General features: G+C 41.6%; 2 protein-coding genes across 2 annotated transcripts; both read left to right on the top strand.

Annotated features, from left to right (window-relative positions):
- Window positions 1–2740, top strand: LOC117251043 (uncharacterized). The gene is made up of 3 exons (XM_033617010.2): window positions 1–265; window positions 1068–1225; window positions 1314–2740. Exons 1-3 carry the CDS (start codon window positions 88–90, stop codon window positions 2085–2087), a joined length of 1110 nt encoding a protein of 369 aa, XP_033472901.1. The 5' UTR covers window positions 1–87; the 3' UTR covers window positions 2088–2740.
- Window positions 2741–4264: 1524 nt separating this feature from the next.
- ddx18 (DEAD (Asp-Glu-Ala-Asp) box polypeptide 18) lies at window positions 4265–14648 on the top strand. The gene is made up of 14 exons (XM_033617031.2): window positions 4265–4424; window positions 4905–5096; window positions 5184–5390; window positions 7043–7178; window positions 7306–7406; window positions 7570–7769; window positions 8803–8917; window positions 10097–10236; window positions 10345–10506; window positions 10626–10778; window positions 11027–11140; window positions 11283–11339; window positions 13849–14026; window positions 14176–14648. The coding sequence occupies exons 1-14, from the start codon at window positions 4319–4321 to the stop codon at window positions 14319–14321; spliced, it is 2007 nt and encodes a 668-aa protein (XP_033472922.2). The 5' UTR covers window positions 4265–4318; the 3' UTR covers window positions 14322–14648.
- Window positions 14649–15950: the final 1302 nt, after the last annotated feature.

Raw genomic sequence — 15950 nt, 5'->3', positions numbered from 1 at the left:
ACTAAAGAAGAAGAAACAACCTAAAATGTAGTGCGAGAAACTGGTGTAAACATATATCATGAGAGAGAATTATTTTCTTCCCAGGCTATGACACATTTTCGAGGTCAGATACGGGGGCCACACTGGGGCCCCACCATGGACAACATGCTGATAGATTTCTGGCGTAGACATGAATGCCTTTTTAATTCCTCGGTCGATGCTTACTACGATAAGGATTTGAAGACCAAGCTGTGGACCGAGTTCGCCTTGTCCATCGGAAAGCCTGGTAAGGAGATGACACAGTGTATTGTTGGTGCTGAATTCAGTCAGTGTTACACCAAGAAAACCTAAAGCAGTATGCAGTCTCAGGGGGAAGACCAGCGGTATGAACCCAGCTGAACTTTACTGGAGTTTGTATGTATGGAAATATGTAAATTAAATTTACTGTGTAGCCTGCACTTTATGGTTTATTCTTACTTCTTTTTTACTACCAAATTACAGCTGTTAAGTCACAATAAAGCATATAGATATGACCTTGGACAGTAATAGTTGCAATAATTCAACTAGGCTACAACAATACTTGGTGCAATTATTTAACTGTGCAATATTCTTCTCATATTATACCTATACTTAACCACTCTTGATTGTATATTTAACAAATGTTGCACATATTGTATATATTTCTTATTCTTATTTCTACTTACGTATACATTATGTTGTACATTTTAGCTTTATACACATTCTTTATGTTACTTAACATACTAGTTTTCTACACTGCAGTGTGGCAAGGGTACATATTTTTACATTTTTAATACACTTTACATACTCAGCATATTATACATATTTTACATTGTTAAATATTTTACATCCTAGTGTTAACATTGTAGCATACTACACATATTTTACTTTATGTTTTTACATACTGCATACTGTATACTCGTTATTTCTACTTCTGTCATTCTCTTCACTTTACATCAGAGCAACTGCAACAGATCGCAATTTCCAGGCAGGGATCAACAAAGTATTTCTGATTCTGATTCATAGAAAGTAATGCACCATATTTACTAAGACGTGTTTTCACCTTGCAGTATCTGATGTTGAGAGAAGATCAAGATCACTCCGGACTCAGTATGGGAGGGTGTTATGGCACCCAGAGAGGGTCAGCACTGCCCAGCAAAAAATGCTTAGGGAGAAACTTGATTTCTTGAGGCCTTACATAGTTCGTAGGCGAGGTGATTCATTTCTGGTAAGTTGGAACTAATGCAGAAAGCCTGTAGACACTTTCCTACAGCTCTGATTACAAATGTGTATGTTTTTGCTTGCTATTTTTGCAGGAGGACAAGTTTGATGATCGGGAAGAGGATGATGAGGAGTTGGAGACTGAAGGAAGTATTGACCAGGAGATGGGAAATTCATTTGATAGCTCACTGGATGCCGATGTGACTGGGCAGGATCTGAATAATGAACCCCACCCGTCGTCGAGCCTGAACCCCACTCCCCTGCTCTGTCCAAACCTGCAGCCTCAAGTTACAGAGGTTGTGTCTTTGAGCTGTTCTCACCATCACAATGATGAGGGTTCTGCTGATCAGGCTGACCAAACAGCTGCACCACACACATCCAAACACAACATACTAAACCAGTTTGCAGAGGTTATGTTGGCGGATATGCGTCAGATTAAAGACCCTATGGTACTAATGAGACTCCGCCGAGATATCACTGACCTGGTGTTCAAAGCAGTGGAAGAGGACGTGAAGAGACGATGTGCTCAGGCACCATCCATGTCCATGCTAGTAGAAAGCACGCAGTTACACAGCTGCTCCAGGCCCCAACATCAGGCACCTTCACAAACAAACCACTCTTGGAGGCAGAGGTTTTTGAAGAGAAGGAGCAAAGGGTGTGAGATCGGCAGAAGGATACAGAGTTGGGAGGAGATGAAGCACATGAGGAGAATGTCCAGGAGTCAGTTATTACAGCCTGTCCAGCAGGGCCAAGCACCAGAGGGGATGAGTGAAAACGGCTCTCAGATTATTATTCAGGCTTCTGAGATCAAAAGAGAGACAGAGCCACACATGGTTAAGATTGAGGACGAAGCGCTTCCATCCGCTTGACATTTTAGACACAGGGTTGCCACTATTTCTCCTGATTACAGTCGTCTCAGTCAGTGAGTGTAGGTTAGAAAGTTTCTCAAGAATTGAGACACTTAAATCAGTCATTCAACAGTAATTGATAACAGTAGAAATCACATACTGACATGTACCAGTCTTGTAAATTGCCCTCTTTGCCACTCAGAGGTCCTGGTATTTTTAACATCTTAGCACTTAGTGGCACTTCGTAGAGGATTCCAATTATCCATGTTGATACCAGTAAAAGACGTGGGACTATTACCAGGATAAAGAGGTATCTGAAGACTTAAGGACAATAAATTGTAATACCAAGGACCACATGCAAAATCAGAAATCAAAGCAGAAATCCTTTATTTGCCTTTTCAAACATAAAATGTCTAGTTTTTAATGAATCTATGCCTTTTAAATATAATAATCCAGACTAACTGATACTTGGTCTGTACCGTAAGGTTGGTATTTAATATGGGTGTGACTTTCAAACCTGAAAACTCACAGTCTTACAAGTGTGATGTGTGATTTCTGGATAATTCTGAGCTGTAAGCACAAGGCAGTGGACGCTGTGTGATCCGACTGGAATACGTGATGCTGAATGGATATTTTGATGTTCTGCTCCTATTAAAGAGAAAATGCTGGTTTCATCTTTGGTGTGTTCCATGTGGGTTTGTGGGGGAATGCAGTCACAGTTTACATCTGTGTCTCTGAAAACATATGCTTCACACACAACTCCCCCTACAGCACAGAAGATCTATACAATCAGCACAGTTTCAAGGTGGACGTCCATGATTAGTGTCACCAATTCACCCTTTCTTAGTTATGAGATTTTTGCAGAATATTACGATGTCACTGAAAAAACTATAGTCATGCTGCCGCTGGCTCACAGAACATCTGATGATGGGGTGCACATTCAAATGCAAGATCCAGGAGGCCGTTTCAACATTTTATTGCAGACAGTAGTTGAACAGTTCTATAGTGGTTGTCAGATGTTTTTTTCTATAACAAAGAATATTAAAAAATGTTGCAACTCTGCATAATGTGAAACAATAATAATAATAATAATAATAATGACCTTGACCCTTGACCACCGAATTCTGATCAGTTCATTGTTAAGTCCGAGTGGACGTTGGTGCCAAATTTTAAGAAATTCCCTCAAGGTGTTCTTGAGATAATGTGTTCACAAGATCGCAAGAATCCCTCAAGTTCTACTAAAGACTGAGTCATTCCTTCAGAGAATTTTCAAGGATGCATGTGTGTATCCTCAGCAGGTATCAGGTGCCCACAGTTCTTTGTGCACAATTTCCAAGAACTGAAGGCAGGGCCTCTTCAGTGACACACACCCAGGCATTTGCTACCCTGTCCCAATGTGTGTTCTGTAAGCGGCTGCATTTTAAAGAGGCTACATCATTGAATCCTGCCGAAGGACAGTTCCAATGTCAAGAATCCTTTAAATTCTGCTGAGGACTGAGTCTTTCCCTCAGAGAATTTTGAAGGATACATGTGTGTATTCTCAGTACTCACTGTGCACAAATTACCAAAATTGATGGCAGTGGACACTTGAGAACTTGCTAGCCTAGAAAAATGTAATGAAAGGACCTGTCCTTCCAAGGAAGCATTCAGGACTTTGAGAAGCACTGAATGTTTTCCTCTTTTAGCATAATTTTTTTTCTTCTTTTAGCAGAATACTTGAAACCACACCAAATGACAGCTATTAATTAAATTAAATGTTGCACTCCTACATGCCTGACTCTTTGATAATGGTGAAAAATCAATTCATTTCTTTTACTGCAAGATTTTGTTTTCAACTTTTAACTTTCAAACATCAAATGGTATGTTTTAAAAACTCATCCATGTTTTCTTAAAGAAAAAAAAAAAAACAACTGGTAAAATGAATACAGCCATTTAAATTTGTATGCCCCTCCCCAGAGCCAAAAACCCCCAACCGCCCCCTTTTTGCACACCACCCCCTCCCCTCTCACTGCCTAAAGCTGCCCATACTCAGGCTGTAGCTGCAGGCTTTGAAAGTTTCAGACTAAACGTTTAAAAATTTTGCTAATATAATTTGTAGTTATCTCCCCCCCCCCAACAACCACAAGCACCGGCCTGACACGCCTGTGCAGTGAGCGTGAGGTCCTTCACATTTTCACTCAGGCACTCCACACTGGTACCCCGAAGGGCCCTCAACACCGGACACATACACACGTGTGTCGTGCGCCGTAACGATGGCGGACCTACAGATGAAGCTTCTCCGCAAGAAAATTCAGAAAAGAAGTGAAAAGAACAAAGAGCGCAAACTACTCCAGACACAGACAGAGGGCACAGAGGCCGGTATGTGCTGTAAATAAACTAGCTTTCTGTTGTTGTTGTTGTTTGTTTTCTGTGTTTCTGAAGTGGTGGCGAACTCAACCTGCTAAGCTAGCAGCGTTAGCTCCTCACGGCATGATTTTTAATCAGGAATTCTTGTCACACCGGTTAAACGTTTAATGTTTCAGACAGATAAAACGTTAGCTGACGTTAATTTTTAACAGTAGATACTTGTTTGTGTTTGTCACTATTATTTGTCACTGATTAGTGTAATTTATAAGCTTTGCTAAAATGTAGCTAGCTTACATTGCAGCAGTAACGTTACCATTTCCAAAGTTATATGTAACGCCGTAGAGAACTCTTAACTCTATATTGACCTCCATTAACGCGAATAAACATTTTCCAGGAAGCATAATTATAGAAAACAACTTAACTGCTTACAGCTCTCCGCATTATCTTGATAATACCTGCTAAATGTGAGATTTGTTACAATGTGTTTGACAGTGAACTCAAACGGGTTGGCAGAGGAGTGTTGTGAGGAACCAGCAGCTGTTTGTAAAGCTGACAACAAGCCCAAGAAAAAACAGAAGAAGCAGCTTGGGGTACCATTGGAAGGGATCACATCAGAGCAAACTTCTTTGAAGAAGAAGAAGACAAAGAAGAAAAGAAAGCTTGCTGACACTGCGGAATCACCAGGTAACAGCTGGAGGAGTTGACCCATCTGAATTTGACACACTACACTTTTTGTTTTGGGTAACTGATGTGAAATTATCCTCTATCCAGCTGAGAAGAAGACCAAAACAGTGAAAGGAGCAGAGGAAGAGGAGGAGGAGGAGGAGGAGGAGGCGGAGGAGGTAGCAGCAACATTAGCAGATGGAGAGCAGGCTACTGAAAATCCAGAGGAAGCTTCAGATGAAGAAGAAGAGGACAAAACTGGAGAGGGGGATGATGAAGAGGATGATCAACCTGAATTACCATCTGGCTTGACAGGTATTGAAGAAATAAATGTCTGCGTACTTTAGGCCTGACTGGATCTTTAGTTTAGTAACTTATGACGATGTTCATTAGCTGAGTACAGTAGATAATAAGAGCATGGAGCATCTGGACAGGCTATGTGGTAAGACAGCATGATTTTCCTTAGTGTATAATTTTACTAAAGGCCCACTGCAAAAAGTTCAATGCTTAAAAACCATTTGGTGAGACTTACTTTTCTGTAAAAGCTGTTTCATCAAAAAGTTTAACAATACCCAAGTCTGATTTGAATGCTGTCAGGTGAACGTAAAGTGCTGTGATTATTTAGATCCTAATCGTAATTTCCGACACACACAACAAAAAGAAGAAATCAAAAAGATAAATAAATCATTAAGAGCCATGAATGAGAGAATTAACAGTTGTAGAGAAAATCCTTCTCATGTCAGATCAGGTTAGGAAAATAAATTAAACAGAATTAAATTTGATGTATTATTTCTCCCCTTGCCATGCAGGGTTCAGTATAACTTTGATTCACGCCAAATGCTGGTATAAAGAAACTAGTAAACACTTAATACAAAGCATCTTAGCAAATAGGTGTGTAACTGAGTCACAACCTAACATCAAGGGATGAGAATCACCAGAGAATCCACAGTAAGTCACAATTCACCCCTGTTGTCACAGTGAAATCTTTGTCTGACCTGTCTGTCATTCTCACACATGTGCATGCACACAAACTACATTATTAGCCTGGTAAGGCATGTACACACATGAACAGGACACCTTAAGCAGAAATCCAGCTGTGTTGTTTTTAACCCGATTTCTTATTTGCATGGCATCTAAGAAATCGGGTTCAATCAGAAGGCAGACAATAACCTGGCTCAGTTTTTCAACAAAAATAATCTGTATCAGAATGATGAGGATTTGGAAATCCTATATTTTGCAATCCAAGATCAGCAACTGTGATACTCAACTTTCTCCATATCGCCCAGCCTTATTACAAATCATTTATTTGACCTCGGTTTAATCAGGGCAATCAGAGTTCTATAGTCTTTGATTGGACTGTAACCAACAGTTGTTTTGGTTATAGATTAATCTGCAGATAAACTCATGATTAATCAATGAATTGTTTAATGGCCATTAAATATTTTGCGATTTACTTATTGATTCTTCAACTAATTGTTGCAGCTCTAGTTTCTAGGTGATGTTTTACAGTGCAGGACATGATTTTATTTGTTTATTTTGTCATGTTTAGGTATGGAGCTCTTTTAAAAATATGTTTTTACATTCAGGTGGTTCAAACCTATGTGTTTTTTAGAAGGAATAATCGAACGTCAAGTTTTTTTCTATTTTTTTAACCATCCACCCGAGGTGAAAAACAAAATATAGCTGATTTGCCTTTATGTGTTGCCCTTTCAGTGTTTCCATCATGAAACGGGTGTCAGCCAAGGCATACAGAGACTCTTGTGGTTATCTTTGGGAGAAGTCACCAGTGACTTTCCTGACAAGAGTTACTGCAAGGACACAGTGGATTTGACTAGTGTGTTATGGCTGATTATGTTGCCTTCTCTTTCTCTACATGCTGCTTTGTTGTGCTTCATCTCGGCCTTTCTTTAAATGGAATCTGCTTTAGGGAAAACATTCCATTCATGAACCATTGACTGGTATTTCAGGAGCATTTGAGGACACATCCTTTGCCTCCCTTGCTGAGCTGGTAAGTGAGAGCACGCTGAAAGGAGTAAAGGAGATGGGCTTCGAACACATGACTGAGATCCAGCACAAAAGTATTCGTCCCCTGCTGGAAGGAAGGTAAGTCTCCCATTCTCCTGAGCTGTGGCCTTTACAGCTCAGTTATTTTAAGGAAAAAAATAAAATATTTATACTAATATCACAGTGTGACTTTGTTGGTAGTGAAACAGTGTTTGCCTCTCTGTAGGGACGTTCTGGCTGCTGCCAAGACAGGTAGTGGTAAAACCTTGGCCTTCCTCATCCCATCTATAGAGCTCATCTACAAACTCAAGTTCATGCCCAGGAATGGTAAGACCCCTGTTAATGTATCCTCTCTCCTTAGTGTTTTCTGGCTTCAGTACTTTCTGGGATGCTGAGGGAGAGGGAAGCAAACTGCTTTTATCTACTGTATCAAACTGTGTCATGTAGGTTGACAGGAAGCCCTTCACTTATGTCCTCCTCTTCCTCTCAGGCACTGGTGTAGTGATCCTTTCACCCACACGTGAGTTGGCAATGCAGACTTATGGTGTGCTGAAGGAGCTGATGACGCACCATGTGCACACCTTTGGTCTGATCATGGGGGGCAGCAACCGCTCAGCTGAGGCCCAAAGACTGGCCAACGGTGTCAACATCCTGGTGGCTACACCTGGCCGTCTACTGGACCATCTGCAGGTGAGCAGGGTCCTGACACAAAGACACTCCTACCAACAATTCCAGAGCCATCACATGTACTGAGTACCTTATCAAGATGATGACATTATGAATCCAGACAGTATATGAAACAGGTCGTTACTCATTCATATTGCAATCACAACAATTAAGGCAAATTCAGGCAATCCCCGTGAATACTGTGCAGCCTTGCACTTCTGTCCAATCACCACAACTTTACCACAAATTTGACTGTTAAAAATGAGTCACATCTTATTTCACTGTAGAGCTGCATGTTGCGTATTGATTTGCTTCGCCCCTCTCTCAGTTTATAATGAGACATCTGCTGTACGTGGGACATAATAGCTTACACAGTGAGAGGGCTAACTGTTCACACGGCTAATGTTACCCAGTTTGTAGTAATGGTCTTAATGACAGTCGAGTTTTTTTTGCTCTGAGATGGTTGGGACCGCTTAACAGCTCGGTGTCAGATAGCTGCTGCTGCTGTTAGCTGGTGCTAACCAGGCAGAGAGAGCAGGAAGTGAGCAACTAACGGAGACAGTCCTTCAGCGCTGCTTCAGATGGCAGCAACAGCTGATTGTCAGCGATCAGCTTTTGCCAACCGCCTCACATCCACCCCCCTCCCACCTTCACACGTAGATTTAATTCTGTTGGAAACACTCAGTGCTTTATGTAATAAACTCCAAATCCATGACAGCATCACAAATATTTTTGCAGTTTTCATTTGCTCCTGCAATTTTATTGCAAGAAAATGCCTAAAAACATCACATGTATTACATTTTTTTTAGGGAAACCTGCAGTGAAATCAAGTATATCAGGCCGTAACAATCACAAAAAAAAACCCCAGCAGAAATCCTGGAGGGACTGATTAGAAGTCATCATGTGTTTTAGAATTGATAGTACTGACACATCAATCAAACATAAACATATGTGTTGCTGGTGTGTTCCTACTGTAAATGTCAAGTGTTTCTGCTGCTCCTGCTAGTTGTTAATACTTGGGTAAGAATATTAAAAATCAATACTATTATGCCCTCAGAATACCCCAGGCTTCATGTTCAAGAACCTCCAGTGTCTGATCATTGATGAGGCTGACCGTATCTTAGAGGTGGGCTTTGAAGAGGAACTGAAGCAGATCATCAAACTGCTGCCAAGTATGTATCTATTGTTGCTAAGCTTCCTCTTAATTGGGTTTTTTTTTTTGTACTGTTTTGTTACAGGGGACACCTAGCAGTTGTAGTATTGTACTTTCATAAAGTTAGGGGACTTTGATGATGATTTTTTTAATAGTGGTCAAAATTACAATACAAGCAGAGGTATGTTAAGTCAATATTATGCTCCAAAAACACAGGATCTCTCCCATAAAGCAAATTAAAAACATCTTTTATTAGATCATCTCTGCTTATTAAATGCCTACATTTAATACCTCACACTGCTGGTTTATAAGAATGACTGTCTGTTTATAGACTTCAAACCCAAGCAAAGATAAGTCTGGTGACATCAGGGTTATTTTCTCAGACTTGTACTCTTTGTGGTTGGTTTAAGTTATATACAGTATTTTGACACTCTACAACAGGCATGTCCAAAGCTCCGTCGGGGGCCAGTTGTGGCCCTGCAGCTTGTCTTTCAAAATATGCTATATGTGGCCCACTACACAACATTAGTTAATCTAACAAGATCATTTAACATTTTTTCCGTTCACCTCACAGTGGCAGGACTTTCACACAGTTAATAGACATGCACCAAGTAGGAGGGTGGAACGGATGTGTTTGCATAAAGAGACAGTAAACAAGCAAACAGTTAGCTAACAGCATACATTTCCTGTCAGGTGGGAGACAACAAAGAAACATTAAGTTGACAGTGAGGGCTGCTGCTTTCAGGAGTATCTTTTATTGAAAGATGAAACAGTTGTTTGTTTCATTTGTGTGGGATTTTTTGAAAATAACCTGTAGGATGCAAGAAGCAGTTGGCTCCCAGGTATTTTCACATTATGTATTCTGGCCCCCATTCAAAAAAGTTTGCACACTTCTGGTCTTTGACAAAAAACCCCCCAAAACACTTGAACCTCTGACTCATCCTGCGCTCTCTAAAGTCGGGCTCAGACTACACGCAGTGATGCATTGCTCTCCATGGCACGGTAATCTTAATGATATCCTGTGGTGTGCCATTATTTTCAAATTGTATAGTGTGTGCATAATTGACATTTGAGTGAACATCATGTGTTAAGTTTCTCCTCATGTGCGTGATGCAACCCAATTTCAAAATTGGCTAGGAATTTTAAAACCCCTGCCCGGATTAAATCATTGTAATGTTTCTGGCTCTGTTTTCTCCAGAGAAGAGACAGACGATGCTGTTTTCAGCCACTCAGACCCGTAAAGTGGAGGATTTGGCTCGCATCTCCCTGAAGAAAGAGCCCCTTTATGTCGGTGTAGATGACAACAAAGACAATGCCACTGTTGATGGCCTGGAGCAGGTACTGTCTGCTACATTCCTGTTAAATCAAAGTTACACAGGAGGTGGACTGGCCTTGAAAGTGATCAGCACATTGAAGTGATATAAAGTGATCTCTGTTGTGTTTCAGGGTTATGTGGTGTGTCCATCAGAGAAGCGCTTCCTGCTACTCTTCACCTTCCTGAAGAAGAACCGCAAGAAGAAGCTCATGGTCTTTTTCTCCTCCTGTATGTCTGTGAAATTCCACTATGAACTACTCAACTATATTGACCTGCCTGTCATGGCCATCCATGTAAGACATGTCACGAACCTTCAAGCCACATTACATCAAACGCAGCATTCATATACGTCAGTCTCCCCTACAAAAACATCTGTTGTAAAAAGGGTTGTTCTCAATCATCTTGCTTCCAGGGCAAGCAGAAGCAGACCAAACGTACCACCACCTTCTTCCAGTTCTGCAACGCTGACTCAGGCATCCTGCTGTGTACTGACGTGGCAGCTCGAGGCCTGGACATCCCTGAGGTGGACTGGATCGTCCAGTACGACCCCCCAGATGACCCCAAGGTATCCAAACTACTACTACATTACACAAAATAATAATGGTTCAAAATTGCAACAAAAAATGATAAAACCAGTTTTATCCCAAAAGCTCATTTTAATATATATGAAATGAGAGAAACAGACCCAAATGGTTCACTTAGTTTATAACTAACTGCTTGGCTCATGAACACTTATTATTACAAATAATGGCGTCACTTGTGGGGTCGAGTCCCAGCGTAGGACTCCTGTTAAGCTTAGCTTTCTATCTGCAGGAGTACATCCACAGGGTGGGCAGAACAGCCAGAGGCATCAATGGCAGAGGCCACGCGCTCCTCATCCTCCGACCAGAGGAGCTGGGATTCCTCCGCTTCCTGAAACAGGCCAAGGTAACCATCTCAAAGTCTACTGTGGGGTTACTGTCTGTCACTGTATATACTGTTGGATAATTCCACAATTTACACATTATAAGTGCAAGTGTCATGTCTTTAATGGAATGGCTTCTGTTTACACTGCTCTTTTATTGTCCAGGTCCCATTGAGCGAGTTTGACTTTTCTTGGAGTAAAATCTCTGATATCCAGTCCCAGGTAAGAATCTACTTCTTACTACTTCTTTTTTTTAAAGATTTTTTGGGGCATTTTTGCCTTTATAGATAGGACACCTAAGTGTGAAAGGGGGAGAGAGAGGGGGAATGACATGCAGCAAAGGGCCACGGGCTGGAGTCGAACCCAGGCCGCTGCGGCAACAGCCTTGTACATGGGGCGCCTGCTCTACCACTAAGCCACCGACACCCCAAGAGAATCTACTTCTTAAAGTGACAGTTCACCCTCGATTGAAAACACACATTTTTCCTTTTTCCTGTAGCGCTGTTAATCAGTCTAGATTGTTTTGGTGTGAGTTGCTGAGTGTTGGAGATATCTGCCTGCCCTTTAAAACGATGGAACTACATGGCACTCAGCTTGTGGTACTCAAAGCCCCAGAAACGCTCAACATACTTTTAACAGCAATGTTACATGGACAAGAGGCTTGTGTTTGTGACCGCACAAGATCGAAACATTAACCCCGTTTACACTGTCAGATTTTCCGCAAATGTTGGGCCGTTTTGCCGGCAAGTTGCGAGCATTTAGACACACAGAGCCGGATTGGCGAGTTGATCCGAGGTGCCCAATTTTCCGCCTCATAGGGTAGTCATATTGGTGGAACCCTTTTAGTTTAAACAGACAGAGGCGGCCTTCCACAACGGGAGGGTCTGTTGAAGGCTTGTGGGAGGAGCTGTTGATGATGCCGCACGTGCGACCCACTGGCAGTGGTTAAACAGGAAACAGCTGATAGCAGGAATTAGCGAGCAGCTAGTAGCAAGAGGGAAACACAAACCTGAAAAACACTGAAAAGATGAGCAATTGGGGAGACAAGGAATTGCGCACCCTCCTTGTCCTCGCAAACGAAGAGGCCATTAACCGTCAGATGACAGGAACGGTGAAGAACAGGCCGACTTACGAGACAGTCGCTGAAGGACTGACCAGCCGTGGCTTCCCTTCCACGTCACTGTTTACGTCACGTGCTGAGCTACACGTTTTGTTACTTGCTCACGCCCCCCCATTGCCCCGAAAAAGGCACATTCTGTATGAACAAAAGTAGGCAGGCGGCATTTTGCTGCACTCCCCGATTTTGTTTTTATACTGCCAATGCTGAAAAAGACTGATTGGGCTTTCCTGCAAATTTGCACAACTCCTAACTAAAAAGGGCTATAAATGGCGTCCTCCTTGGCTGAGCTGTAACGTTGGCTAGCTCAGTGGTGCTAGGTGAGCTAGCAGTAGATGCACGCTTCCTTATGTGCGGTGATACGGTTTGCGGGTGTAGTTGGGTAGAAAGAAAATAGGTCCTACATAAAAACTGCTCACAACAAGATCTGTGGATTATCTTGAATAACTGGGTCATGATTTCTGGAAAGAGACGTTTAGTTTTAACATAAAACACTTTGTGTCGGGCAGAGGCATCATGTTTTCAGGTTGGCTGTCCATCAGCTCGATTCTTGTGAACGTGATGTCTGGGGATCACCTGGAGGGAATATCTTAAAAGTGAAAGTTAAAGCTCCACTGATTGTCTCACACCTGAGTGTGTGAACTTTGTTCTCCACATTTGACCTATCCCCTGAAGGAGCGGTGAGCAGCAGCGGTGCTGCGCTCGGGAATCATGTGGTGATCTAACCCCCCAATTCCAACCCAGTGATGCTGAGTGCCAAGCAGGGAGGCAATGGGTCCTATTTTTATAGTCTTTGATATGACCCGGCCAGGGATCCAACCCACGACCTCCCAGTCTCAGGGCGGACACTCTACCACTAGGCCACTGAGCTAGCCTTCAAATTTGACGTCCACTTGGATGCAAGGATGAAGTGATTTAGATTTTGGTAGTCAAAGGTCAAGGTCACTGTGACCTCACAAAGCATGTTTTTGGCCATAAATCAATCATTTTATATGCTAACAATGGCACAATTCCACACAAAAGTCTGATAGTACAAAATAATGAAGTGATGGCATTTTATATCCAAAGGGTCAAAGGTTAACTTCACTGTGACATCATAATGATCTGCAAAAACACTTTTCTGGCCATTATTCAACATCATATCTCAGGAACAGAAGGGGAGACATTTGGTCAGATACTGAATTGGTGACACTAATCTTCACCTTGAAACTGTGCTGATTGTATAGATCTTCTGTGTTGCTGTGGGGGAAGATGTGTGTGAAGCATCTTTGTTTTAGAATTTGTAGCTTTTCAGCAACATCTATATTTGTGGCACTGTCCACTGCCACTGTTGCACATGAGTCTGGACAGATATGGATGTAAACTGGTAGTTTAAATGGGTTTGTTTGTTGTTGTTTTTTGATATCTCAAACTACCGGCAATTGGCATTAAACAGTACATATTGATAAATAGCACTACAGGGAAGGGGAAATGTATTTTTGATGTTTGGGTGAACTGTCTCTTTAATAGATGTGATGATGTCTCAGCAGCTTCAACATACCTTTAAATGCAAGCTGTTGTTTTCTTAAGTTATCAACTGACTGCTTGAGTCTAATTTCTGTTTTTTATTCGTAGCTGGAGAAGCTGATTGAGAAGAACTATTACCTCCACAAGTCAGCCCAAGAGGCCTACAAGTCCTACGTGAGGGCTTATGACTCTCATTCGCTCAAACAGATCTACAGCGTCAACACCCTCAACCTCCCCATGGTGGCGCTGTCCTTTGGCTTTAAAGTTCCTCCATATGTTGATCTGAGTATCCTTTGATGTAATTCTACAGTTATGTTAAACACAGCACATTGTTTGTTGGATGTGTTAAGTGTGTCATTATTTGTATTCCTCAGTTCATGTAGAAATGTAAGATTAAGAACTGTTAGTTCTCCTTAACTCAGCTCTTCTCTCCAGACGTCCACAGCAGTAAAGGTGCAAAGTTGCAGAAGCGCGGCGGTGGAGGCGGTTTTGGATACCAGAAGTCCAAGAATGCACAAAAAGCCAGAATCTTTAAGCATGTCAACAAAGGAAAGGGTGACAGGAGGCAATTCTCCCGCTGAGCCCCTTCAAATAAACTCCTCCTGGACTGATTCCTCTGCTATGTATCTGAAGAACTGCCCTTTTTTATTACATGAACTTCCTGCTTTGAACAGAGTGCTTATAGTGTGTAGGGCACATCTCTCTCTGACGTCAGTTAGGCCCAGCTGTCCTCCTAAGAGTTGTTTCCAATATTTTTTTGTAAATGTAAACATTGTGAATGTTGTGTTGAAGAGGCCGCTGCATTCCTTGTGTGTGCCACTGTGGACTTCAGATCAACAAAAATACTCACTTTTCTAACCTTTGTTCATTTCACCTGACTGGAAGATTAAATATCTATTGACTTTAAATATATAAACTTTGCTGACGCTAATTTCAGTGAAGCCACTTGATAGAAACCACATAAGGTGCTGATGTTTGTTTTTTATTATACATCATATTATTACAGCATCAATACATTCCTGCAGAGCTGAAGGACTTTTCCTATGCATGTCGTCAAACAAAGCAACTGGCAGGCACACAGATAGGATCAGGGATAATTAGCTACACATTACAATGTTAAACACACACCTTTTGAAGTAAATCAGTCATCAGAAATATATACAGTAACCAAATGTTCCCTATAGTTTAAAAGTTCTGTATGCAACATTCAGAGCATTAATATAGCAGCTAACCACCATTTGTTGCGTAAGGATATAGTGGAATAATGGCGTCCTGAGCACAGAATGAAATCATGCTTCTTCTGTGTGTTGTAATCAGAGCTTTTCGTACTCCTTTTCCACCATATTAGCTCTGGTTCTTGAACCTGTTCCGTTCAGGATTCTTGGAACCTTGGTGATATGTGGCGAACCAGCCTGCATTTCCATCAGTTTTGGGCAGAACCAGTGTAATCAAGATGTGCCGTAGCCGGAGGGTGTTGCATAATGTACATCCAGAGTAGTGGAGTAGTAGCAATTGTGAATTACACTGATTACCTGCAAACTTTTGTTCTGATACTAGATATTTTTACCCTAAAAAAGCATGCCCAACTATAAATGGGACCACTGCAGCTCTTTTTGGTCTTTCTCACTTGCCCTCTCCATGATTTTGCCTGTTCCCTCCTCTCTTTTCTAGCTGTAGATTATTACACACCTGCTAATGTTACGATTTGTGCTTTAAGTCAAGAAAACCTGCTTCTTTTGGTTCCAGCTTAGAACCAACTATTCTGGGTTCTGAACCAATTTGTTTTTGGTCGAAATGCTCTGAATGATTAAAAATTAGGCACAGGAACCAGAGCAGAACCAGTTTCATGTAGGTAGAAAAATGGTATCAGCGGTTTGGCATGTGTGATGGCTAGCTAATCACACAGCAGTTACCACTGATATGATTAGAGGTATAGTGCCCATCATCCAGTCACCTAGTTAACACCATTATTGTTGGGAGTTCATGTAGTTAGCACCGTTAGCCGCTAGCCACTGGCTCAGTCCCCTTAATGTTAAGAACTATGTGCACACAACTCAGACTATGAATTTTGCATACAGCCCCTTTAACCCCTTTGTGCCCACAACTGAAATTTTAACTTTATTTTAATGGAAGTGTTCTCTGGGCTTGCCAAAGGACAAATCTGAAGAACTTAACAAAAAAAAAAAAAAAAAAAAAGTCACACCATTTTG

Source organism: Epinephelus lanceolatus, chromosome 14 (genome assembly GCF_041903045.1).
Source record: "Epinephelus lanceolatus isolate andai-2023 chromosome 14, ASM4190304v1, whole genome shotgun sequence".
Lineage (NCBI taxonomy): Eukaryota > Metazoa > Chordata > Actinopteri > Perciformes > Serranidae > Epinephelus > Epinephelus lanceolatus.
The sequence above is the reverse complement of the archived record's forward strand: the minus strand, read 5'-3'. Positions and strand labels throughout refer to the sequence as shown.